The 27683-nt window shown below is 39.8% G+C and overlaps 1 protein-coding gene across 2 annotated transcripts in view; it reads left to right on the forward strand.

Moving 5' to 3' along the window:
- LDLRAD3 (low density lipoprotein receptor class A domain containing 3) overlaps window positions 1-27683 on the forward strand; it is a 256012-nt gene that overhangs the window by 78069 nt on the left and 150260 nt on the right. For both annotated transcript variants that reach the window (XM_074230483.1, XM_074230482.1), the window contains exon 2: window positions 19275-19421. In XM_074230483.1, coding sequence (XP_074086584.1) covers window positions 19275-19421 — 147 coding nt within the window. The remainder of the gene's footprint in view (window positions 1-19274; window positions 19422-27683) is intronic.

Here is a 27683-nt window from a genome sequence, read left to right on the forward strand (position 1 = left end):
TCCTTTCTGGCAGTAGAATATGAGTTGCCAACAAGTTGAATCTCATTTCTGTAGTATGGGCACCATGAGGCATGAATGAACATGTGATGTGTGGGTGCCAGGATTCAAGTCTGCCTATAGCAGATTATCACTTGCATTCCCAAGGGAGTTGGCTGCCTCCCCTTGTACCTTGGAAAAGGTCTTTGGTGTCCTTTAGCATTGAGATGAATCAGCAGATGCTGGACAGCAGATGTGGACAGTTATGATTGGTTATCCTTCACTCTGGTGGCATATCCAAGGTCATTTCTGCCCCCTCCAAAATATATTGCACAGTTGAGATGACACTGGATGGAGTTTCTGTCCCCCCCTTAAACTCATAGGATCACTGTTACCTTCCTCTTAAGCTCATGGGACCACTGTCACCAGGTGGATGAAGAAGAGATCCATGGGAATCTGGGCCAGTTCTCTGGGTCATTTGAAAGTTTCCTCTTCATGGATAGGGTTTGCCTGCCTCTGCAGGGACCTGAGAATTAGAATTTCATTCAGAGCTTTCCTATGAGTTGAATCAGTCCTAAGAAGGCCACTGGGTCCAGGCCAGGCCTTGGGGCACTCCTCACGAGCCTCTCTCTCTCTCTTTGCTTGTGCCCTGGGTGAGAGCGCCAGCACAAAATGCTGCCATCCTTGATGCAGCTGTCACTGCTCCCTGGATACAGATAAAAACAAACAGAAGCTGAGGTTAGGGTGATGATGGGCAGGCATGATGATGTCGGTGGTGGGGAAAAGGGAAGAGCCCTTTCCGGTGGGCTATGGGCATCTGTGAGAGGTCCTGTGTTGGAGCCCGGAGCCCTGGAGCTACAAGACCTTGGTTCAAATTCTGCTTTTTTTGGCATAGACTAGCTGTGTGACCACAGGCAAAGCAGTTAACCCCTCTGAGCTTCTATTTCCTAATCCTAGATCATAGAATAGATTTAGAGCTGGAAGGAACTTCTGCCCTCAAATCCCCTTCTCCTGACTGATGACTACCTGCCCAGAACATTCTTTGAGGAGGGGCCCCAGCAGTGCCCCAGGAGAAATAAATAGCAGAACTTGGATTTGAACCCAAGTCCCTGATGCCAAATCCAGTGTTTTTCTTATAACAGGATTATTATGAAAAATCTAGGCTTTATCAATCTTTTTTCCTCTCCTTTGGCTTTTGCAAGGCAATGGGGTTAAGTGACTTACCCAAGGTCACACTCAGATAGGTAATTACTAAGTATCTGAGGCAGGATTTGAATTCAAGTCCTCCTGACTCCAGAGTTGGTGCTCTGTCCACTGTGCCCCCAAACTGCCCCTATCAATCTTAACTAAACAGCATTTGGGCAAAGACCCTTCCCCAATGAACTTAGATATGTGTTGGACACATCCATTTTTCTCATGTTGCTCTTCACGGGTCTTCTGTGTCATCATCTCCCTTTAGAATGTAAGCTCCTTGACTCATTTTTGGCTAGTTTTGACTCCCTAGTGCTTAGACATTGCCTAACTCCATGGTAAGTGATCATGGACCGAATTTGATCTGAGTAGCAGTCTGTTGAACTTCCTCGGCATCACATCCTAATGTCATCATTGAATAACATTGAAGAGAACTTTAAAAATAGTTTTCTTTTGCTTTGATATCACCTTCTTTTTTTTTTGTAAAGCTTTATTGATGTTTTGTTTTTGCACTACAAACATTTACCTTCATTTCCAAATCTCTGCCTCCCCCTCCTTACCCTTTAATCTTTCACTTGTAACAAAGAATTAAGAAGAAAAAGGGAGATAAAGAGTTTGGCAGAAGTGACACATCCCCTGAGAACCTGAGTCAGACAGTGGATGCGGGGGTGGGGACTGGATTGGTCATGATGAATACAAGATTTATTTAGGGGACTGTTGCTGTTTTTTGAGTTCCTACAGTATATGGATCACTATCAAGGTGGGGTCGTGTGGTGGCAAAAACACAAGTCTTGCATCAGGAGACCTGGGTTCAAATCCTGTCTCTGAAGGTGGCTGTATGACTTGAGACCAGATGCCGAGCCCAACTTTCCTTTACATGGGCAGTTAAGTAACCTGTCCAGGGCAGCACGACCAGGAATCAGAGGCAGCACTCGAACCCAGGTCTTTGGGTCTCCACTCTGACTTCCTAAGTCTACCCCAGGGTATTGTATGTATATGAGAGTATGCATGGTTTTATGTGTGTATTTGGGTCTCTATGTCTGTGTATATGAATGTGTGTCTTCACTTTCTTCATCTGTATGAATGTGTGTGTGGTATACTAGGAATTTCTATGTGGTTGGTCCATTTACATGTGTGTATTCAAGATTTCTCCAAGATTAATACTATCATCTAAATGGCTGAGGTTTCAACTTCCTCCATGTTTTGAGGGCCAGAGCTTCTGTTTGAACAGAAAAAGCAACATGGGACATGTGTACTGTTTGTGTTTCTACTTCCAACAAAAGAAAAAGACACTCAGAGCTTTTCTTCTCTGCCCAATTTTATCTAAGGTGTATAGACTCTCTCTCTCCCTCTCCTCTCCCCTCCTCCTTCACCCTTCTATCTCTGTCTCTTTCTCTTATCTCACCTCTCTTTTCCTCCTTCTCTCCTTTATCCTCTCTTTCCTCTCTGTTTCTGCTTCTTGTCTCTCTATCTGTCTGTTTCTATGTCTTTATGTCTGTCTCTGCCTCACATTTTTCTGTCTCTGTGTTTCTATGTCTGTCTTTGACTCTCTGTCTCTGCCTGTCCATCTGTCTCTCTCTCATCTCACCTCTTTTCCTCCCTCTCTCCATTATTCTTTCTTCTCTCTGTCTCTGCTTCTTGTCTCTCTGTATCTCTCTCTGTCTTTCTGTCTGTCTCACTTTTCTGTCTGCCTGTCTCTCTGTTTCTGTCTCTTTGACTCTCTGTCTCTGCCTGTCCATCTCTGTCTCTTTCTCTCTCATCTCCCCTCTCTCCTTTATTCCTTTTTTCTTCTCTCTCTGTGTCTCTGCCTCTTGTCTCTTGTTTCTGTCTGTCTTTTTCCTCCATCACTCTCTGTCTCCCTCTGTCCCTGTCTCTCCCTGACTTTCTCTGCTCTCTCTCTCTCTCTCTCTCGTCCCTTCCTTCCTTCCTTCCTTCCTTCCTTCCTTCCTTCCTTCCTTCCTTCCTTCCTTCCTTCCTTTCTTTCTTTCTTTCTTTCTTTCTTTCTTTCTTTCTTTCTTTCTTTCTTTCTTTCTTTCTTTGCCCCCGAGGTCCTACATGGGAGACCCTGTGCCTCCAGACTCAGAACGCTGGCCCCAACACTACCACTGTAACAAAGTGGCTTCTCCTGCCTTCCATTCAACATCATCAGCATTATTAGCCTAGTGGTTGTTGTTGCTGTTTGTGTTATGGTATAAAGCTGTATCTGATGCTGGGGAGCGTAAGGAGTCTGAAGAGCAGTCTGAAGCCTTGTAGTGTTTCAGCTTTAATGGATTTTACTTATCACCCCTAAGGCTGTGGTAACATCTAATGTTACATCTTTAAGAATTTAACTTTGTATAGACATTCCAGATCCCAGATCATCCTTCTCTTAACTACAAAAATCTTTTAATGATATATCTGTGCCATAATTGAGATCTTTAGGTTATTAATTATGGATTTTTCCACAGTTAAACTGCCTTTTGAGGATAAGGGCTTGAAATGTCCATGGCGTCATTTGGGGGACCTTTTGTTTTTACAGCCCCTTCCCTCCTCCTATCAGACTTATCCCTAATAGCAAAGAATCAGAACGAAAGGGGAGGGGGAGCAAAGATTAGTATGTCTTTAGGTGAGGCAATGTGGCATGGTAGATAGAGCCAACAGGAGGATGATAATAAGTCCTACTTCTACTTGTGATGGGCATGACAATGGACAATTCACTGAAGATTCCTCAGGTAAAACAGGCCATGGGATGCAGTACAAAAATACAATGAACTTGGAGTTATAGGACCTGATTCCTAATCCTGCCTCTGCAGGGTTCTACCTGACTGACTCTAGGTGAGTCACATCGGCTCTATCTGCCTCAGTTTCTTCATCTGTAAAATGAAGGGATTGGACTAGATGGTCTCTGAAGACCTTTTCAACTCTAGATCCCTGATCCTAAGTCACTTTACTTTTGCTGAGGCTGCAAGTCACTGCCTAAATATCCTCTGTGACCTCTTCCAGTTCTGAATCTGTGATCCTGTGATGAAGGCAACTAAGTGGTTCAGTAGATAGTAGAGCACCAGACCCGGCATCAGGAAGATCTGAGTTCAAATTTGGCTTCAAACATTTACTATATGACCCTGGGCAATTTACTTCACTGATTTCTGCCCCAACTTCTCCATCTATAAAATGGAGATAATAATAGCACCTATCTCTCAATAGTTTTGTGAGGCTCAAGTGAGATCTATTTGTGAAGAATTTTGGTAAACCTTAAAGCACAGTATAAATACGTTAGTTGTTATTAATGGTCAATGAAGTGGCATAGTGGAGAGCACAGACCTGAAGTCAGGAGGGTTTGACTTCAAATCTGACTAAAGATACTTCCTAACTGTGTGACCCTGGACAAGTCATTTCATCCTGTTTGCCTTAGTTTCCTCATCTGTAAAATGAGCTGGAAAAGGAAATGGAAAACCACTCCAGTATCCTTGCCAAGAAAATCCCTAATGGAGTCTCAGAGAATCAGACATGACTGGAAAAAATAACAGCAATATTATCCTAAGTTGCAGAACTGTGGTTGATCTATCTTGGTGGGTAGAATTTCTCAACTAGGTGTCAAGTGCATGGATGGGCTTATGGGTCTAACACCCAACCCCAACAGAACAAAATCACGAAAACTAAGCTTGTCACAGAATCTGGGTTCTCCAAGGTAGAATATAAGTTCTAGCCAGTTCTACCAGTTCTAAGAATGCAGTTCATGAAAGGGTCATCCTAGGACCAGGATAGCTTGGCAGAGTGCATCACTATGATGGTGGTGGGGAAGAGGCATGAATTCTTTGGCTGGAGGATCTCATGAAGACGTAACCTATGGAGGTCTAGAAGGCCTAGGATCTGCCTGGGCAGAGGGAGGAAGGTCCCAGGTTCTTCAAGGTTAAAGCAATAACTTCTTTTCTTTTCTTCTTTTCTTCATCCTCTTCTACATCGTCCTCTTCCTCCTCTTCCAAAGGGTAACAATTTTATATAGTTTATATAGTACCCTGAGGTTTACAGAATTCTTTACATGTTTTCTCATTTAGTCTTCACAACAACTCTTGGAAGTGGGGGGGGGAGGTTATTAGGAGCCCTATTTTACAAACAAGGAAACCAAGGCTTAAAAGGGACTTTCTCAAATAAGTTCAAAAGGCAGCATCCAAACCAAGGACTCCCTTCAAAAGCAATTTGGTTGTAGAGGATTGAGTGCTAGGCGTGGAGGAGGAATGACCTGAGCCCCCTGTCACTTACTAGCTACATGACCCTGGGCTAGTCATCAGATCATAGCCATAGAGCAAGCAGGGCCTTCAGAGCTTACCTTGTCCAACATCCTGTTTTAAAGCTCAGAACATCAAGGCCAAGGGTATTATAACTTACCCAAATTTACCCAAGAATGAGTGTCAGAGGTAGGTTTTGAAGCTTTCCCCCACCTCAAGTTATTTAATGTCTCTGGGCCATAAGTTTCTTCAATGATAAAAAAGGACAGGGGGGAAATAATAATAGAACAGGTTTGTTGCACAAATCAAATGACAAAATATATTTAAAGGGCTTCATAAACCTTAAACCTTTTTATATAAAACACCATCTATTATCTTTTTTATTCCTGATTACAAATTCAACAGTCTATCATATCTGGCACTGCTTCTGGGGAAGGAAGGCTCATAAACTCATAAATTTAGTGTTAAAAAGGGATTTAGAAACCAATGAGTTCACCACCTCATTTTACAGATGAGGAAACTGAGACCTAGAGATTAACAGACTTGACCAAGCTTAAATAGTAAATGTCCTCCATGTTACCATTAAAGGAAAGATTCTCATATATATATATACATACATAGCTAAAATATACATATATGTTGGACATATATGTATGTGGACATATATGTTGGTCATAGATCCTTCTGGCAGTCTGATGAAGTCATTCTTAGATTAATGTTTTCCAATGTGTGAATTTAAGTACATAGGTTTACAAAGAAAATTGATTATGTTGATGTAGTTAACAAAATATTAAGAAGTTCACAGTCCCCCGGGTTAGCCTCCTGCTCTAAGGAGATGGCATGGTCTCATGGGCCCCATCACTATCCACCATGAATGGGGTTCTATAAATTCTTCCCCTGGTTTGTATAATGGCTTTTGTTTTCTTTGAAGATCAGGGATTCAGAAATTGTCCCTCCTGATCTAAATAAGACTTAATCAGTCTGGCCATGGTGCTTCAGTTTAAAAGCCTGGAGGACCCTTTGAGGGAGGCAAATGGTCCACTCCTTGCGGAGACCTGCTTACCTCACCATGCATACTAAAGAGAGGGCTTCAGCCGTAAATACTGGTTAACTCTGGCACTTGTGAGATGTACAAACATCATTTGCTCAAGAAGTCGGTTAATTCCCCATGATGGAGGGCCTGTCGTCTGTGATCAGCTCAGAGGGAGGGGGCCTGCGTGAGTAGATTGCTGAAGAGGACCAGGCTGGTTTAATGGATTAAGCTACTTAAGAAAATTTTCAAAGACTCACCGTTAATATTCATTCCCTTTCTCCCCCCCCCCATCCTCTGCCCTTCAGCCCTTGCACCCCCCTCCCCCTTTCCTGCTTGGCTCGAATATTGTCATGAACACTGTCTGCATCTCTCTTCTAATGGAAAATGATTAGCCAGCCAATAATTCATCCATAGACTACAGACAACTTGGTAGAAGATTGTGGTAATTGCTGCTAGCTGTCTCTATAATACAATGGGGAAAAAATGCTACATCTCAGAGGATGACCTGGATTGGAAACTTGGCTTTGCTTTTTTACTATGTGGGTATCCTTTGCCAAATTGCTTTCCCTCTCCAGACCTCAGTTTACAGGTCTGTAAAATGTGGGGATTAGACCTGATGATGACCTTCAAGTTCCCTTCTAGCTTTGACTCTATAATTCAGTCACCCATGTAATGTAATCCTAAAGCACAGGTCTGATCATGATATTCCTCTGTCACAAAACCCTCTGGGGTTCCCTATTATTTCTATGATAAAGTACAGATTCCTTGGTCTGGCATTTAAGATTTTCTACACTCTTGTCTTAGCCTTATTTCATCTTTCTCCCCCAGCCTTAATTTATATAATGTTCTGTCCAAATTGGATTCCTAGTTATTTCACCATTTTGGTTTGTCCAGGGTCATATATTACTGTATTTCTAAGACCTAATGAGCTCTTTCTCCTCCTATTTCCCCCATGAAGCCTTCCTGTTCTTCTGCTCCAGTTTCTACTCCCATTTGAAAGTGTTCTCTCCTTCCTTGAAATTTCCCAGAGCTCTATGTTGGAAGAAGGAAGGAAGGATGGAGGAAGGAAGGATCTGGTCCTAAAGGAACTTCCCATTACATTGAGGCAGGGCAGATACAGCAGATTTATACTCAGATAAACAGAATATATGGGTAGGGACAGGAAAAGGGCATGAAAGAGAGATCCAGATGTAAGTGCTGCAAGAGAGATCACATTCAGTCGGAGCGGCTAGGTGGCGCAGTGGATAAAGCACCGGCCTTGGAGTCAAGAGTATCTGGGTTCAAATCTGGTCTCAGACACTAGCTGTGTGGCCTTGGGCAAGCCACTTAACCCTGTTTGCTTTGCAAAAAAAAAAAAACCTTAAAAAAAGAGAGAGATCACATTGAATTTAGGGATGAAGGAGAGGTGGGGCAATGGAAATTATTATACTCCCAATGAATGTGCAATTTTCACCTTTGACCCAAGTCGTGTGTATGTTAGAAACTGGACGTCACAAAAGAAGAGGTGAAGCTTCCTGGTTAAATGAATCTTGTAGGGTTGAGCTTGAAGCCTGGGCTGGAATGCTTCTTCCCAGTTCTTTGGCTGTTAACTGGGGTCACAGTCTGGCATTTCTAGATGCTTGATAAAATTGGTCATAGAATTATCCTTCCTTCCAATCCTATTCTTTCTTAGGTTTAGATTCGCTACCTGTTTGACTCTGACTTCCCACTTTTCCTACTGGAAAAAGAAATGCAGAAACCTTCCGCGTCACTTGTCTGGCCCTTATGTTCCAGAGGCATGAAAGGAGATTGTCATTTTCTTGCCCTCCATGGAGCAGGTGGCTGAGAAGAATCTTTTCTATGGGTCATGGAGGATGGTGAAGGAGGAGGGGATGTTTTACAGCTTGCCCAAGTCTTACCTACTTACTTTCTTTCTCCCTCCTCCTAAAGTCTTAAAACCTTCACAGACATGATCTCATTTGTTTTGTAAATTTTCCAGAAAAAGTCCTCAGAGAAATGTGTGTGTGTGTGTGTGTGTGTGAGAGAGAGAGAGAGAGAGAGAGAGAGAGAGAGAGAGAGAGAGATCACATGGCAAAAGAGATAACAGATGGATAGTCCATATGCTAGATGGTGCAGTAGTTAGAGGACCATTCCAGAATTCAAGAATTTGTGTTAATTTTGATCACAGATAGTAACAAAGTGACCCTGGGCAAGTCGCTTGACTTTGTTTGCCTCCATTTCCTTATCTGTAAAATTATCTGGAGGAAAAAATAGCAGATCTCTCCAGTATTTTTGCCAAGAAAACTCCAAATGAGGTCATAAAGAGTTGAACAAGACTGAGATAACTGAACAGCAACAAGAGAACTCTGGAGGAGTCAGGTACAGAAAAATTAATTAGGAAACAACTAGAAGCCTCAGTGGATAGAGTACTAGACCTGGAGTCAGAAGAACTGAGTTTTAATCTGGTCTCAGACACTTACCAAGTTGTGTGATCCTGGGCAATTCACTTAATCTATCTTTGCCTTAATCCACTACAGAAAGAAATGGAAAGCAACTTTAGTATCTTTGCCAAAATATCACAGGGCATGAAGAGTCAGACATGACTGACTCAACAGAATCACAAAAACAAGAAGAAACCCATATCTGCCTTTTATAGTTATGAAAACTCGGGAAAGGCCTCCGACACCTTAGATAGACTCCTTTTTGACAAGTTTATGGGAGGACATCCACCAACAAACATATATATAAGTTAGTGAGTCATTGTGCTAAGCAAGGCAAAGAAAGGCACGCAGTCCCTGCCCTTGAGAAGCTTTTATACTAAATGCAGAGACAATGTATAAATAAATCCTTCCATACATATTATATAACAGAGTAGATGGAAGATAGACTTTGAGAGAAATATCCAAGCAGCTGTAAGGCCCAGTGAAGGCTTCCTTACCATCATAGAAGATGGCCAACTTGTTTGTGTTGCCCTCTTGTTGCATTACGCAGGATATGTCCACAGTGCCTTGTCTAGGGAATGGAGTAGAACTGATTCTTAATAAAGCTAGTTGACTGACTGAGCTCCCATATCCCTGAGATTACAGACTCATTGGACTTTTGGTAAGTAAAATGGGAATGGAGGGATTCAAAAAAGGAATATTCTTCTTGAGTGATATGAGTGATAAATGGGTGAATGAGAGCTCTGTTTTGGATCCATCAAGAGAGCTTAGGCATGCTAATTAACCAGTTGAATTTAGTATCACAGAGGACCGTGCCAGTTTCCCCACAAAATGCCCTTGAATATTATAGTTGTTCAAGGTCACCCAGAAAACATCAGAGGTTCTTGCCATGAGCTACTGTGTCCCTCTCTGAGATGAGATAGTTTCCTCATCTATAAAATGGGGGAAAATGCCTAGATTACTTACCTTACAGACTCAAAGGACACAATTATACAAAGCACTTCTCAAATTGTAAAGCATTATAGAAATGTCAATTCTTCTCCTATTACGCCTTCTCTTCCTCCTCCTTACCAAGTTCCTGGGATTCTGGGCATACCATGGTCTCCTTTTACAAAATTGAGAAATAGAAAGAAAAAAATACATTGATTCATAATGACAAAATTAATCTTCCTGGCTGATCGGTGGGTAGAAATCAAATTTGATGCTTTAGCTGAACTATCTATTTCTTATTCAGAGTCCCCTTGACAGGTAGACTCCCCTAATCAAACATTAGCATCTTTCCTTCCTTTTCTGGGCACGAACAATGGAACTGTCTGGGTTGGAGTGGAAGGAGAAAGCAGCCCTCCATGATGATCCCTGCCGAAGCCTGAAGATTGGCCCAAGGATGCTCATCTTTAGTTTAGTCTGACATTGATGCAGACCAAAGCAGATCAGCTTGGAGTTTTATAGGTCTTTGGGAGCTTTTCAAGTGATGTTTATAAACAAATCACTGGAGACAGGATCATTTGGTGACTTTCAATATGCCTGTGTGTGTGTGTGTGTGTGTGTGTGTGTGTGTGCTATGCGTGTGTGTTTGTGTGTGTTTGTGTCTTTTTAAAAAGAAATGAGTCAAAGGGAAAATAGGCCCCACCACAGCATGTCGGCTGGCAGATTCACTATGGCAAAATATCTGAACTCCCTGGAGATGTTTCAGGAATGACTCTTTGAAGGAGGCTTCAGAATCAAATGTGAAGCCTGAGTAGGCGTATGTTGCCTAGCTATTCCTCAGGAGTACAGACTTAAAATGATATAAAGTAAAAAATGGAAAGTGACATTTGGCCTGGCAAAGTTCTAAAGACCATGGCCATTGGAGGGATTAATGGGGGAGTTTGGGATTTCTTCTCATGACATCAACAAGTCATTCAACTGAATGACCCTTCGAAGTCTCTATTTTATTGCAAAAGGGTCAAAAGGGAGAGTGTCTCATTGTGGAATTTATATCCGGTGATAATGTTAACATCTCGTTTTATTTTCACATCAAAGCTGGGGAGATAAATTTTATAATTATTCCCATATTACAGATGAGGAAACTCGAACTGAGAGACTTGGCCAAGGTCATTTAGCCTACTAAGTGTCTATGACTGGTTGTTTACCAGACTCCAGGTCCAGCACTCTATCCACAGTGCCACCATGGTATTCCATCCAACTGGATGCCACATAGGAGCATCAAATTCTAAATGTTTAAGGCAGAACTTATACCTCTTACTTAAACCTCTTCCTAAAACTTAAACCTTTTTTTTCTGCTAAGGGCAGTACTATCTTCCTAGAAACCCAGATTCACAGTTTCAAAGTCATTCTTCCCTTCCCTTTTCTTCATCCACCATATCAGCCAGCCTGCTAATAATCATTTATAAAAATCTTATAATGTGCCAGATACTGTGTTAAGTGCTGGAGATACAAAATATAACAAAGAAAAACTTGTAATCTCTGCTTTCAGGGAGTTTATATTCTAATAGTGTAGGCAAAATGCAAATAGCTAGCTCCATATATTTTATTTTTTCCAATTGCATATAAATATATTTTTTAAACATTTGGTTTCTTTTAAATTTTGAGTTCCAAATTCTCTCTCTTTTTTCCTCCTCTCTCCTCTCATTGATAAGGCAAGCAGTTTGATATAGGTTGTATATGTGCAATTATGCAAAACATATTTCCATAATTACTCATGTTGTGAAAGAAAACAGACCAAAAATACCAAGAAAAATAAAGTTAAAAAAAAAAAAGTCAATACTTTCTCTGATGGTGGCTATATAGCATTTTTACCACGAGTTCTTTGGATCATTGTCTTGTTGAGAATAGCTAAATAATTCCCAGTTTTTCAGCATATGAATTTACTGGGTACAATGTTCTTCTGGTTTTGTTCATGTCACTTTGCATCAATTAATATGCCTTCTATGATTTTTTTAAACATCCTGATTATTTCTTACAACACAATAATAGTCTATCACAATCAGACATCATAACATGTTCATCCATGCTGAGTGTTCTCTCAATTTCTAATTCTTTGCCACCACTAAAAAGAATTGCTATCAGTTGTTTTGTACATATAAGTCCTTTCCCTTTGTTTAAATATTTTTGGGATACATTCAAGAGAGACACAATGTAAATAAAAAGTAATAGCAGGAGGAAGACACTAGCAGTAGATCAAGGCAGAAGGAGATGAGGTCTGGAAAAGTCTTCCTGAAAAAGAGGAGTATTTCATTAGTTGTCAAGTCATATAGATCCTATCTCTATGATATCTCTATAATCTATTGTCCTCATTCCACATAGTTACCACTCAGCTTTGGGTTCTTATTCCTTCTCACTTTAAGTATTATAGTATCATATCAAATATGTGTATATATATATATATATATATATATAAATATACCAAATATGTATAAATATATCAAATCAGTCTTCTAATCAATGAGTAAACATTTATTAACATCAGTAAAATGGCACCTATCTCCCAGGATTGTTTTGAGGATCAAATGACATTGGGAGATAGTTGCCATTTTAATCATTTTACTGCCATTTTACTAATGAGGAAACTGAGTCCAGATTGGAACTTCCCTTCCTCTAGGCTTAGTGCTCCATCCATTGTACCTTATAGCTGCTTCCAGAGGGAAAGGGCAATAACATTTAGGAAGATCAGAATGAAATTAGCAACAAGCTTGTATCTGAAATGTCTAACATGGAATTTGGAACATCTGTTGTTTAGTTGTTTTCAGTTGTCTGTCTCCTCATGACTCCTTTGGGGATATTCTTGGGCAAAAATACTAGACTGGTTTGCCATTTTTTTCTCAGCTCATTTTGCAAGTGAGGAAACTGAGGCAAACACAATTCAGTGACAATACAACTACTAAGTGTCTGAGGCCACATTTGAACTCAAGTCTTCCTAACTCCAAGTCCAGTACTCTATCCATTGGAGTGTGGCGTATAGTAGGTTTCTTAATAAGTGTTTCAATGAATGAACAGAGGCATGAGGAAGGGAAAAAGAAAAAAATCATTTCTCCAATTAAATCCAAGAGCAACTCCAAGTAATAGAATCACTGTTCAAAAGCTGGGAAAAATCAATAACAAGAAAGATTGGCCATGCCTCGTCTCGTCCCAAGGTGAGCTGGATCAGGATGCAGCAGATGTTCGGCCTTCATAAACCCTCTGCTCTTTTGCTTCCCTGAGTGGAAATCTGTGGATGAGACATTAGGGAAGTAACTGTTAAGCAAGACTGTTTGTTCTGGCCCTGAGTGGGCGAGCTCAAGACCTTTCATTTTCGGGGCAGATGGCACAGCTATTTTAAGTAAGGGATGTGCTTTGGTGAAAACGGACAACAGTTTTGTATTTTTCAGCCTAATGAAGAAAAAAAGGAAAAGGGGAGGGAGAAAGCCCAGATAGTTTACTCTTGTTAATGCGTATTTTTTTGGATTCTAAATGTGTCCCAAGACATACATGGTGGGATAAATATTGCAGCCAGCAGAAGGTCCTCATGTCAAGCTGAAAAGATTTCTAACCTTTCTGAGAACAATCAGTGTCATAATTTAGCTGCATAGATCCAGGCATGTCCCTGTCCTGTATTTTTGGTATGCCTGCCCTGCTTACATTTAGATAGGACGAGAGAAGATATGTTCTGCCTGACAGAAATCCCATGCAAGGAATAAGTAGAGTTCTGAGAAGGTAGTTTATTAGCAATTTGGTTTTATTGAAAGAGCATTGGACTTCAAGTCTCAAGACCTGGGTTCGAGTGCTGGCCCTGATAGAATTCATCTCCAATTCTAGATCTTCAGTTCATATTTTAGGAAGGACTGAAGAGGATCTAGAGAAAGGACAGCTGGGATTGGGAAGGATGATAGGAATTGCGGCAGCTGGTGCAGGGCAGGTACGGAGTCAGCCTGGAAAAGAGTCCTCCTAGGTGACATGATAGCAGTCTTGGAAGCTCTGTCACATGGAAAAGGAATTGGATTGTTTCCTCTTGACCCCAGGTGATGGAACTAGAAGCAGTAGGTGGAGGGAAGGCCAAACCTGGCTTGATGTGAAGGAAAACATCCTTGTAATCTATAAATCAATGTGGGAAAAGGCTGCCTTGGGAGATCTTCAAACAAGGTAAGAATGAATGAAGCATTTGTGAAGCACCTACTGTCTGCAAATCGATGTGCTAATCTCTGAAGATACAAACAGAAAATTCAGCCAGTTCCCAATCATATTCCAATAGAGGAGAACACAAATGGCAGGTTCCAGTTGCAAGTCAGAAGGAGATGTTACATGGTCTTTAGAGGAGAGCAGGAAAACAGATGGTTGTGCCTTTTCTTTCACATCATTTCTGATATTTTTGATGGTGCACTATTTGACAGTAACAAGGACCTTGATAATGAGAACTTTCTTTTCTGAATCTTCAGTAGAGGTAACTATAGCACCTATAGGAACATTTGTTAGGATTAATAATAATAATGATGATGATAAATAATATATCTATAGTGTTAACTGTGTGTTAGGTGCTGTACAATTAATTGATCCTCAAAACAATACAGGAGCTTGATGCTATTATTATCATCATCCTCATTTAATAGATGAGGAAACAGAGTCAAATAGATTAAATGTAGGAGTTAATTCCCAGGATGATGACTTAGGGCACCTGACTATAGGAAATGCTATTTTCCAAGGATCCTGGGTTCAAGATTCTGGGCTTTTTTCATAAGTCTATCCAGAGAGGTGGTGATCAAGGTGGTAGTTGTGGTAGTGGTGTTTGTCCTTTGTTCTCAAAGAAGACTGTGACATCTGGAAGATGATGCCATGACATGCAAGTGAATTGGATTTGAGTGAGGGGAGCTGTGACCAGCCTCACTTTCTCCTCCAGAGCCATCTGGGTCCAATGACCAGATAGGAATCAGGATCACTGGATGTGAGGCAATCAGGGCTAAGTGACTTGTCTAGGGTTGCACAGCTAGTGAGCATCAATTGTCTGAGGCTGGACTTGAACTCAGGTTCTCCTGTCCCTAGGACTAGTGGTCTATCATACTCACAAGCCTCAGACTTGCATGGCACATGCATGGCACAGCATGCCTTGCTTCTTGACTAGATTTGATTCAAAGACTAGATAACTATAGACTGGGTTTTTAAGCAACTAGGTGGCACAGACTGTTCCTTCTCATTCCCTTTCTTTTTCACTCCAAGAATATATTTACATATATGTTTATTGCTAGGTGGGCTGTGGATAGAGCACTGACCTCAGAAGCACAGGGACAGGAATTCGAATCTGGCCTTAGACACTCGATTCTTACTAGTTGTGTGACCTTGGACAGGTCACTTAACCCTGATTGTCTCACATCCAGGGCCAACTGTAGTCATCCTGATTCTTATCTGACCACAGAACCCAGATGGCTCCAAAGGAGCAAGTGAGTCTGATGACTTAGCACAGCCCCTCCACCACTCAAATCCAATTCACATACTTGTCATGGCATCACCTCCCTGATGTCGTGGTCTTTTTCTAAAATGAAAGACAAACATTATTCTTATTTACTTTATAAAGAAAATTCTTTGTCAGGAATGGGTTAGATTAGATAGTCTCTGAGCTCTTTTCTGTATCTAAGATTCTGGTTTTCTATGTCCAGGGACAAGTCCCATAATTTAAAAGATGATGAAATTGAGTGTGTCTAGAGGCTTAGCACCCAGCTGTTTAATAAATACTTAATTGAGTTGAATTGAACTGAGGAGGCATTATAGCACAGTGGTGCAAATCCTAACTGCCTTTGTCACCTTAAACAAGTCACTTAACTTCTTTGGGCCTCAGTTTCTTTACCTGTGAAAGGATAGTTTTGGACTCAGTGGTCACTCAGGTTTCTTCTGTGATCAAGAATTGAATCCTCTGAATCTCAGTTTCTTCATTTGTAAAATGTATTACTGTAAAATTATAGAAGTATTAACATTCTCTTTTTCACAGCTTTGCAAGGAAAGTTTTTTGGTAAACTGTAGAAGCTGTTGAAATAGGAACTGTTGTTATTATTGAGAATAAATTATTATTATTATTATTATTATAAATCATTTATTATATAAGATTTTTATAATTATAATAATAAATTATTACCAGAAACTTATATTTTATATTAGTGAAGCCACTTAACTCTTTGTCATTATTTCCCCTAGCATTTGTAGAGGATGGTGTCACTTTTGTAATGCATAGGGATTTATTCTCTATGGACTTCCATAGAGGAGTATTACTAATACAATAGGAATGATTATCCATAGTAGTAGTAGTAGTAGTAGTAGTAATAATAATAATAATAATAATAATGATGATGATAAATAATAATAGATAATTTGTTTATGGGGAGATGAGGGGCTATGGTCATCAATTGTGAACAAGCTCATTGTCATTAGACATTACCCTTTGAGAAAACTGAACTCAGGGATTAATACAAGGAGACAGTGGAGAGGCAACCCATCATTTCAGGCTATAAACATTTATTACCTTCTGAATTCCTAGCAATATATTACAGCCCAGTGACTAGAATTCTACATTCAAAGCTCTTCATCTTGACAGATGACCAGTCTCCATACTACAAAAACAAATCTTAAAATATTTGGAAGAATTCAACCAACAAATTCTCCTGATCCAGACATTATCAAAGAGAGTACTGAGCCCTGCAATCTCCTGGACATAATATTGATTTGAAAAACTTTAAAAACATTTTAATAGATGTCACCATATGAAATTCTCATGATCTCTAAGCCCAATAGAACAAAAAATGTAGAGTGTAGAGTGTAGAGGACTGAGCAGAAGTCAAAACTACTTGGGAATAGGCTAAAGTATATATCATCCCCATCCTACTGCCAACTTGGGGAATCACACCAAGAATTCTTTCATTAAGCCTGCAGACAATGAGCTCATCTCACTACTTTTATCCAATTATTTTATTTTCTGTGAAATAGTTCATGTATTAACTTTAATAAGACAGTAAAAAAAGATACCTCTTGCTTTCATATCTCATCATGACTGTTTTTAATATATTTTTCTAGATATTCTTCTCTTCTTCATCTTCTTCTTCTTCTCTCTCTCTCTCCCATATATATATATGTGTGTGTGTGTGTGTGTATGTATGTATCTGTCTTTTCCCCTCTCCCTCTCCTCCCCCAATTTCTCTCCTCTCTGTCTCTCTTTGTCTAATACATAGCTGCAATCAGTGTGGATGCTGTTGTTCTGATCATCTCCCCAACTCCCCATCTTAAGAACATGGATTAAGAGTTGAGTCTAAGCTACTCATTTTACAAACAAGGAAAGAGATATATGTTTTATAAATATAAGAAACAGGATTTGAATTGAACTTTTCCTTGCAATGGAACTACAGAAAAAACCTATAGGTATGTATTCTCTATAATTGGAGAAAGAAAAACTGTGACATAACCATCATATCATCTAATTCAAGAGTTGTTAACCTGGGGTTCACAAAGATTTTCAAAAATATTCTGAACACTGTATTTCAATATAATTGGTTTCCTTTCTCAACCTATTTTTTAAAAAATGTGTATTTAAAAATATTTTTTTCAGAGAAAGAGGTTTATAGGCTTCTCTAGGCTCCCTAAAGAATCCTTTCTCTGAATCCTCCTTAGACCTTCATCTGTAACCAACAGAGCTGTATAAATCCAGTGGCTAGTTATATGGTCCCCAGGCTAGAAGATGGCAGAATGGCATGGGGTATGCTGCTCATTCTAGAGCTAAACATGCCTCTTTCTTGCCTTGGTTGGGGGTGAGGAGAGAGAGAAAAAGTCCCTTAACAGTGACCCTCTTGCCTGTTTGGTTTGAACAAATGTCTCCCATTGTGACCACTAGATTTATTTTTAAATTCCAACAATCTATATTTATCCCACCGACATTTAGAATGCAGGAATGACCTTATTAGACTCGCCTTTTTGCCCCTAATCCCTCAGGATATTGGAAGCTCAAGAACTAAAGAGTGTTTTGTTAGATTTGGTTATCTAGTTTTAGCAGTGGTGAGGAGATGCAGTGGGGAGGAATAAGCAGGATTGGTCCTTACTCATAAGTCTGGATGGCAAGGGAAGATTATGGGCTAAACATACTACTTTTAGGTCAAAATTCCCTTGAGGAGATAGGCACTATGATGTAGACTTGGAGTCAATAAGACTTGGATCCTAATTTTGCTTCAGGTACTTACTGGCTGTTTGGCCCTGGGCAAGTCATTTAACCTCTCTGCCTCAATTTTCTCATCTGTAAAATGAAAATAATAATAATAATAATATCTATTTTGAGGATCAAATAAGATTATGCATGTAATATGATTTGAAAACCTTGAAGAATCATATGAAATATCAATTAGCAGTTCATGCTTTTATTGAAATGGACTACTTGTGTCATGATGTAATAAGTGTCTTTTCATCAAATGTTTGCTCTAAGGGTGAATGCTCACTAGTCAGAGACCTTGTAAAAGGAAGTCCAAAATCAGATCCAAGTTGAGCCATGACCATGAAGTTCCTTTCAACCTAAGCCTCTGTTTACCTCGTTGGTCTAGGAGCTATAGCATCTGAAGCAGTTCAAGGGTAGATAGAGGTTACTCTCCCTAAATTGACAACAGTAAGGTAGTGGATAGAGAATAATGTACTTGCATTTAGGAGCAATTTGAATTTGGCATTCAAAGTCCTCCACATTCTGACTCCAACCTGCCTTTCCTGGTACCTCCTCAGCTTCCTTCAAGGCTTAGCTCAAATACTGTCCTCCATAAATCACTTTCTGATCCCTTGAAGCTTCTTGTTGACTCCAATTGCAAAGTATTAGATTATCCATAATTCTGTTGCATCCCTTCCCTCCTCTCTTCAAATGTAAGCATCTTGAGGACAAGGCCTATTTTTTTATTTGTGTTATCTCCAGTGACTAGCACAATGTCTTGAAAACAGTGGGTGCTTAATAAATGCTTGTTTGCAGAGCATCCTGAATATTGTAGGGATTTAATAAATACTTGGATTGGTTTAATGTTCAAATCCCAACACTGATACTTAATAGTTATGTTCTCATGGGCCAGTCACCCCCTATCTCTTCACCTCAGTTTTGTGAAATGGAAATAACATTACTCCGATGCTCTCTTAAGTTTTTATTGTTAAGATTTAATGCAATGAATGTATGTTTGTAAGTCTTAAAAGGGCTAAGAAGTCATCAGTTATCAATAGATTTCAGGAATCTTTGGGTAACTCCTGTCTCATACAATAATCACTAATGATGAGTGTTTAAAAGAAAATGTTGATTTTTTTCTGTAACTCCACCTAAGGAATGAAATTAATGTGTCTCATAAATGAACAACAGTGGGTTTAAATGGCATGGTGTCTCTCTCTCTCTCTCTCTCTCTCTCTCTCGCTCGCTCGCTCGCTCACTCACTCTCGCTCTCTCTCTCTCGTTCTCAAAAAGTCTCTTCTCTCTTTCCCATCCCACAGAGAGCCAGCTGTTGCCTGGGAATAACTCCACCAATGAATGTAACATTCCGGGAAACTTCATGTGCAGCAATGGACGGTGCATCCCTGGGGCATGGCAGTGTGATGGGCTACCGGACTGCTTTGATGAAAGCGATGAGAAGGAATGCCGTGAGTATCCCGGCCTGTCTTCCCTTTGTGATGGAGGGTGATCCAGAAAGCCCCCCTCCCCATATTAGGATCATAGGGTTTAGAAATGAAGACCCAAGATCCCATTTTCTCCCCACTTCAAAATGTGCGCTTCTTACAAGTAGGAATTGTTCATTATTTGTACTTTTATCCCCAACACAAAATAGACTCTTGATACTTGATTGATTGGAGAATACCATTTTAGAGGGAAACTGGGGAACAGAAAATTTGCTTGTGACTTGATTAGGGTCACACAGGTATTGTTATGGAATTTCACAATTCAGAAACCTATTTGCCAGAGTCCTCTTTTTTCTCCTGTCAACATTTGTTTAAGAAATACCCCAAAGCTTCTGGAGAAAAATGGGAAGTAGGAGAAGGCCTGCAGAGGATGAACAATGTAGTATATGGTTTTGATCCCCTTCCCAATCTTGATGTTGTCCAGCTTCTGGAGATAGCTTTTTCAGGCTGTGACCCAGATAGCAGCTACAGATCTTTTTTTATGACCTCCTAATATTTCTTTTGTTCTGGGTCAATCATTCTCATTCCAAACTATTCACTTCTTTGTGTTCCACATCATAGTTTCAGGAGATTTAGGTCACAGGTTTCTAATTTGGGATTATGGATACCCTCAGAGAATTTGAGAAGCTTCTAAACAGAGGTCTGGGGAACATTGGGTAAATAACTATATTTTCCCATTGAAATTAATTGACCTCTTTATTTTATTTCTTATGTGCAGATACATGGTAAATTATAGAATTTGTTTCCTCACATTGAATTCAGGATACAGGAAGATTTGCTAAAAACTAAGGGAAAGGGGAGGTAGGAAAAGTTGGGAACCTCAGATTTAGGTGAAATGTTCTCTTTAAAAAATTATAGGCACCATTAGTCACCCTGAAGTCTTGCAGATAGTATATGAGTTTGACTACTTGGGAAGTATAGTATGAGGGCCAATCACATTCATTCTTTGTGAAATGAGAATCTGTGAATTCCTCTCTGAACCTCATTTTCCTAAACTTAAAATGGGGTAAAAATACTGAGTTGGTCTAAGTAAAGTGTTTTATCAAATTTAAATTACTCTAAGAAAATAATAGCTTGTACCTTTTTTAAAATAAAAATTTAGGGTCATTGATCCGAAGCAATTTTATGATTTTATATCATTTATGGAGTGAGTACTGCCAAAGCCGGTACACCTTTCATTATGGTAACCAAGTGAGATGCTATCTGGAAAATATTCATGAAAATTGTCAAAAGATAGCAATATATATGAGGCATATTGTTTTACTCTAGCCAAACTGCCACAGGCTTAGGCTCAACAAACCCATGAACATATTCTCCCTCTTTCTCCAAGTAGAAGTTGGGTGACCCATTGTTGGCATTGATTTAAAAGGGTCCTTGATCCTGTATGACCCTCGAGGTTGCTTCCAATTCTCAGCTTGTGACTCTCATAAAATCCTAGTGAAGACCATCTAGTGCCCCTCAGTGCCCCATGAGGTCAAGGGTTGGGAAACAAGATGAAGAAATCAATATGGGAGAATCATGGCACAGCTTTGATTTGGAACCAGTTACCTGAATCACCTGCCATCAGTATTTCCCTTATCTTCCCCTAAGAATTTGGTTGGCATTTATTAAGAATCATTGAACAATGCTTTCAGAATGAATGGAATCCCAGAACCCCATGGGAAGAATGTTAGACAAGTCCATTCATTGACAGGGAAATATATAGGTCTAGAGATTCCTTATGTCTTCTCTAACCAATAGTATCTAATATTTACTATGCCCAAAGTTCTTTGCAAGACCTCCAGAGGACTGCTCTTTGGCAGTAGATAGTCTAACTGGAAAGAATAGAGGAATAGAAAACCCTTTATTAAATACTTTTTGTTTGCCAAGCAGCATGCTAAGTGCTGAGAATACAAATAGAAAAAAAAAAACAAAGTGTTCATTTACATTCTATTGGAGGAAAAAATACACATAAGGGATTGATGGTCAAAGAAAGACCTTGTGGTTTCGAAAGTCCTAGAGATGCTGAGGGTCTTAGTGAAGTATTTTGGCATACTCCTTGAAAGAGCAGTGAATGTCAGAGGTGATCTGATCATGGGTCCTCATCCATAACTGGAGGACAATGGGGAAGGGGATTTGTTGCCTTCCAGGCTGTAGGTGAGGAGGTTCTTTCAGTGGAAGAGATGACCAGAGAAAGGAACGGGAAGGGAAACATGGCTGGGGCCTTTTTGAAATAGTATTTTGGGAGAGGCACTCAAGAAGGGGTGCTTACAGTTTCTGATATGAGCTGGGAAGTATTTAGAATGGAGGTTGTAGAGAGTGATAAGGGCAGAGAGGAAAATAAATAACTATAATAAGTAAAGTGTATCAATCAGTAAGTATCATTGAGCAATTTTCTATATTCCAAGCATGGGAGATACAAAATAAAAAGGTTTTACTCTTAAGAAACTTTTATTCTGTTGAAGGAGCCAACATGTACCTGCCTAAGCATATGCAAAATTAATGCAAGGTTATATTGGGGGAAAGCATTAACGATTGAGGAGATCAAAAAAGGCTTTATATAAATGGTGATTTATGCAAAAGACAAGTACAAAGCCAACTTTGTAAGAGTTCAGAAGAGTGAGAGATTTTGGCCCAGGATATCAGGGAAAGTTTTGTGAGGAAAAAGCAACTAGCACCGAGCCTTGGAGAATGGATTGCATTTCAACAGTTTTAGATTGGAGATGGGGATGGGGGAAGGTTTGAGTATATTCCAGACATGAACAAAGGCACACCAGTATGAAAATGTAATTCAGTGAACATTCTGGGAAGGTTGAAATATAGAGGTAACAGGAAGAGAGCGGGGTGGGGGACTGTGTCGCCTGATACTGAGTCATTTCATACTTAGCTGGGAAGGACATGTGGATAGGAAGGTTGAAGCCATGAATATCAGCCCAAGATGGTAGGAAGGAGATGGTACCATAATGCAAAGAGTGCACTGGTATCAGGAAAACTCGTCTTCCAGGATTCAAATCTGGTCTCAGCACTTACTACCTGTGTGATCCTGTTTATCTCAGTTTCCTCATCTGTAAAATGAACTGAAGAAGGAAATGACAGACTACTTCAGTATCTTTGCCAAGAAAACCCCAAATGCAGTCATAAAGAGTTTGATACCGCTAAAAAATGACTAAATGATAACTAATAGACAGTCCTGTCTCCAAAGCCCAAATTCCCATTTATAAAATGACTCTTGGCTCCAATGGAGCCAAATGCAATTTCTAAAACCTGCTCTTGGGCTATTCTTAGCAGATTCTGACACTCATAGTACAGCATGGGACAAGTCACTATCTGAGCCTATTTTTTTCAGTTGTTAAATGGGATAAAAATACTGGATTTTTCCAAGTAAAGTATTTTGTTCAGCTTATAATACTTTACAAAACAATAGTCTGTACCATCTTTTTTTTTAATTCCTGGCCAAAGTTTCAAAGCAAAAATGGAACTCAGAAACAACTAGTTCAACTTCCTTATTTTAACATATCAGGAAACATGGAGTAGATGTCTAATATGGAAGTTGATTCCAAGTCTTTTTTTAAGGAATCAGGATTAAGTGACTTGCCCAGGATCACCCAACTAGTAAGCATCTGAAGTCAAATTTGAATTCAGGTCCTCCTGACTCCAGGACCAGTGCTATTCTAGCATCAACAGCAGGCTCTTCACCGTACCAGATTGCTTCCTGTGAATTTTTCTTTTCTTCTCTAGGAGAGAGTATCTACCCCTTGGGTCTTCCCTCCATTGACATGGTCAGAAAGTTTTCCATGTTTAGTACAGATAATCTTTTTTTTTAATGTTATTTTATTTTTCCCACTTACATTCAAAGATAATTGTCAACATTCATCAGTGTGTAAGCTTTGAACTCCACATTTTTCTACCTCCTCCCTTCCCTCCCCACCTTCCCATGACAACAAGTAATCTGATCTAGGTTACACATGTAGTACAGTATTCTTCACCTGGGGTCAGTAGACTTAAATATTTATATAACCCTTACAAGTGTTATGGATATCTTGAAATCTTGTTTCTACTCATCAACTACTTTGAGATTAGTGATTTGACCCATCACTGTATTACTATATCATAAACTTGTATTTTTGAAAAATATTTTGATAACTGTATTTCAGTGTAATTGATTTGCTTTATAATCTTGTGGATTTTATTTTATACATAAGAAAGCATTATTCTGAGATAGAATTCATAGACTTTGTAAGATTGCCAAAGGAGTCTACAAATTTATCAGTCTCTGACACGCTCTATTTTGTTAGCCTTTTGCCTATATTCATGGTTGATATTTATCAATTATGGAATTATTATAGGAAAAAAGAATGTGTTGCCTGGTAATGAGTCATTCCATGCTTAGTTGGGAAGGGCTCATGACTGGGTCCTTCCTTAAAGCTTGGCTAGAATTGACAAGAACACACACTTGTTGGCACAACCTTTCAAAATCCAGAGTCAACCCTTACAGCTCACTGGATATCAAAGGAATACTTTAGCCAAAGGAAACTCCCTCACTGTTGGATCTGTCAAAAGTGAGATTTTAAACCCAAGCTTTAGTTCTTCCTGTGATCCAAATTGAAGGAACGTGGGATAGGAGAATGCTAATCATCTCCCTTATTTGAAACAGAAAAAAAAGAAGAAAATAAAGAAGAAAATATATAGTACAAATACTGAAAGAAAACCCAGCTATCCTGAATCTTTGTGAGGGAGGCACATTCATTGATTTCTTGGATTTTTTTTTTCTTTCTCAACTCAAAGCTCAGTTGTAAGAAGCTTTCCTTTCCAGGGAAACCTGAAGCTGTTTGAGGCTTGCCTCTCTCTTGTCAGAATACTTTATAAGTTCAGCTGATAGAACTTTCAATTACTTCCCTACCTTGCAAGCTGCCACTTTGCTAAGCTGGCCCAACTCTGTCTCTCTCTGGTTTCTGCTCAGAATAAAGTGCTCCCTGGTTTGGGTTTTCTTATCACTGGATTTTGATAAGTTAAGAATAAATGAAAGAATGAGAGAATGGAAGGATGAATGGATGGAAAATGTGCCATTTATGTGCTGTGAGCTGAGAATTTAAATTCAAAAAGTTGATATAGGGACAGCTAGGTGGCGCAGTGGATAGAGCTTGGACCCTGGAGTCAGGAGGACCTGAGTTCAAATCTGGCCTCAGACATTTAATAATTGCCTAGCTGTGTGACCTTGGGCAAGTCACTTAACGTCATTACCTTGCCAAAAAAAGTTGATATAGTCCTCTCAAAGAACCTTTTCCATCTTTTCTACAGTTTGCCAATAGATACATGAGGACACAAAGGCATTTCCCTTCAGAATCAGACTAAGGTCTCTCTGGAGGAACACTGAATGGAACTTCTGTAGTGGTTTTACTGAAAGAAATGGATAAGCATCAATTAATGAGTCAATAAGCATTTATTAAATACCTACTGTATACAAAGCACAGTATATGACAGATGAGAAGACTGGAAAGTTTAGAATCTTGTATAGGGTTTAGATTATTGAAGGATGGAGAAAGCATTATAGTAATAAGGTCACAGATATACTGACTTATTCCTCATAGAACTATTTTTAAGGTCATCCTTGTGCAGAACAAATGGATTAATTTTCTTGTTGTTAAAGTTTTTTTTAATTTTAGTCAATAGGGTTAAGTGACTTGTCCAAGGTCACACAGCTAGGCAATTATTAAATGTCTGAGGCCACATTTGAACTCAGGTCCTCCTGACTCCAGGGCCCGTGCTCTGTCCACTGTGCCACCTAGATGTTCCCTTAATGGTCTAATTTGGTCCTTTCCCCAGATGCTTCTTTCTTTGGAAGGCTGATATTGAGCCATTATTTTCTGTGGTGAAATAAAGGTTCTTCTGTCCCTGAAATCTGTTGCTTTCTGTGTTTGTATAAAAACTGGGAACTGTTGCCCATATCTATGGAAACCTAGAGACAAGTTATATTCAGGGTTTTGAAAGAATAAATGCTTTAGGTGTGAGCATAAGAAGCTGAAGAGTGCTAAGGAAGACAACGTGGTATTAGAGGAATGGGTGTTAGTTATGAAGTCGGAGGCCCTGAATTCAAATTCCAGCTCTTCCACTTACCATCTGTGTGACCTTTGGTAAATCAGTTAACTTCTCTGGGACTTGGGTCTCCTTATTGGTTAAAAAAAGAGGTGTTTAAACTAAATGACCTTTAAATACTTTCTAGTACTAAGTTTATGATCCTATTATCTTTTAGTTTATCTCTACCTACCATGGTTAGACTTTTATCTATGTGATCCCAGAGCTTAGAGTGCCAGGCCATGGGTTACATCATGGATAATCCTTGCTCTGACACTATCTGACCTTGGGCAAGTCACCTTGTTAGCTCTGGGATTCTCCCTTGTCATGACCTGTGTGTGTGTGTGTGTGTGTGTGTGTGTGTGTGTGTGTGTGTCTCATATCATAGAGAGTACTGTCAACAAGAGTTTAGACAAAAAAAAAATTATGTATTAATCATCTCTGCCTAGCATCAGCAAATAATCATGGGAGTGAGTTCAGAGTATAAGCCAAACATAATTCCAACCTATTATCTGACCACAGGACATTATATTCATATATTCACTAAGACACATCCTTCTTCCCTGACTTAATGTTGGTATTGATTATCCTCTACTTCTCCCCAGATGTCATTCACCATCAGAGCATCTTTTTATTCAGTATTCTATATCCATGGTTGTTCACCATCAAATAATCTTGATCACAGTCCTGCCTCTGTCTTCAGTACGAAGTTGGTTTCATGCAGGCATTGTCCCTGCTTCTCACTGCCCTTTATCTCTTGGTGTTAGCTATAATTCTTCTTCATTATCCTCCTTTTCCTCCTCTTTTCTCTAGCCTATTCCACTTTCCAAATAACTAGCCATCAATCCTGAGAATATAGCTGCATCTTCTACTAGGCAAGGGGCAGAGAGGGAGGGAATGGGAGTACAACCGTCCCAACTCGATTAGGCAGGGGTTCAGACTTAATATCTCGGACCTGAACTGATTGGGGGCCAAGTCTTTTCTGCCTACCCTGTGAGCAAACTTTCCTTCTCTGTGAAATGAGGAGGTTGGATTAGATGACCTCTGTGGTCCTCTCCAGACTTCCCGGGCTTTGACATCCTTCATGTTATTGAAGAACAGAAGTATGCAGTTAATAGAGGCCAAAGCACCTGAAGGAGGTGTATGGATTTAGGGTGCAACCTTCCAGTGTGCTCATCAGTGTCACCTGGCAACACTGAACACTGTTCCTGAGAAGGTGCATACCTTCATTTGGCTTTCTACTCACCATTCCAGCCTTATTTTTCTTTATCCTGGTTCACACAGGACAACTAGGCTGGCCTGGACTCAAGAAGACTCATCTTCCCAAGTTCAAATATGACCCCAGATACTTCCTGTGTAACCCCAGACAAATCACTTGACTTTGTTTGCCTCAGTTTCCTCATTTGTAAAATGAACTGGAGAAGGAAATGACAAATCTCTCTAATATCTCTACCAAGGAAACCCCAGATGGGGATGCAAAGAGTTGGAGATGACAAAAAATGACTGAACAATGACATCATATGCTGGACACTATGTTAAGGATTTGGGATACAAAGAAAGGCAAACTCATGGTCCTTGCCCTCACAAAGCCCACATGATGTCACTCTCTAAGTTAGATTCTATTGGAATTCCAATTTTACAGATGAGGAAACTGAAACAGAAGTTAATGTCTGAGGGAGGATTTAAACTCAAGACTTCCCAACTGAAAGGTCAATACTTTCTCAGCTGTGACAGACGTCCTCTATTTGTGAAGATCTTCTAAAAGGACACTCTTAATCAAGTATAGATTGGTGTGCTTGGCCTCTGTGGAATGTTCCAGCTCCAATATTCTGAGATTGTGCTTTATTGCAGACAATTTGAGAACTGGTGATCCAGAAACTTGTCTTCCTTGGCTGCACTTGTGTCCCCCTCCATCTCTAGAGGAGGACCTGCTCAATTAGTTGTGAGCTAATGCAAGATTTTCCTAACAAAGGAAGCCAGATTTCTTTGTGGAACTTACAGTACTGTCTATTAAAAAGAGGAAGGGTTAGAAGAAATGGAAATCCATGGCTTTTTTTTTTAAAACCAGTCTGTCTTTCTTGAGCTGGTACCTCTTCATTGTTTGTTGGGCTTTCCAGTGCATCCAATGGGTCTCGTTCTTTTTCCTAGTGCCTGGCTCCATGCAGTGGACAATTA

This window comes from Macrotis lagotis, chromosome 3, assembly GCF_037893015.1.
Source record: "Macrotis lagotis isolate mMagLag1 chromosome 3, bilby.v1.9.chrom.fasta, whole genome shotgun sequence".
NCBI classification, from domain to species: domain Eukaryota; kingdom Metazoa; phylum Chordata; class Mammalia; order Peramelemorphia; family Peramelidae; genus Macrotis; species Macrotis lagotis.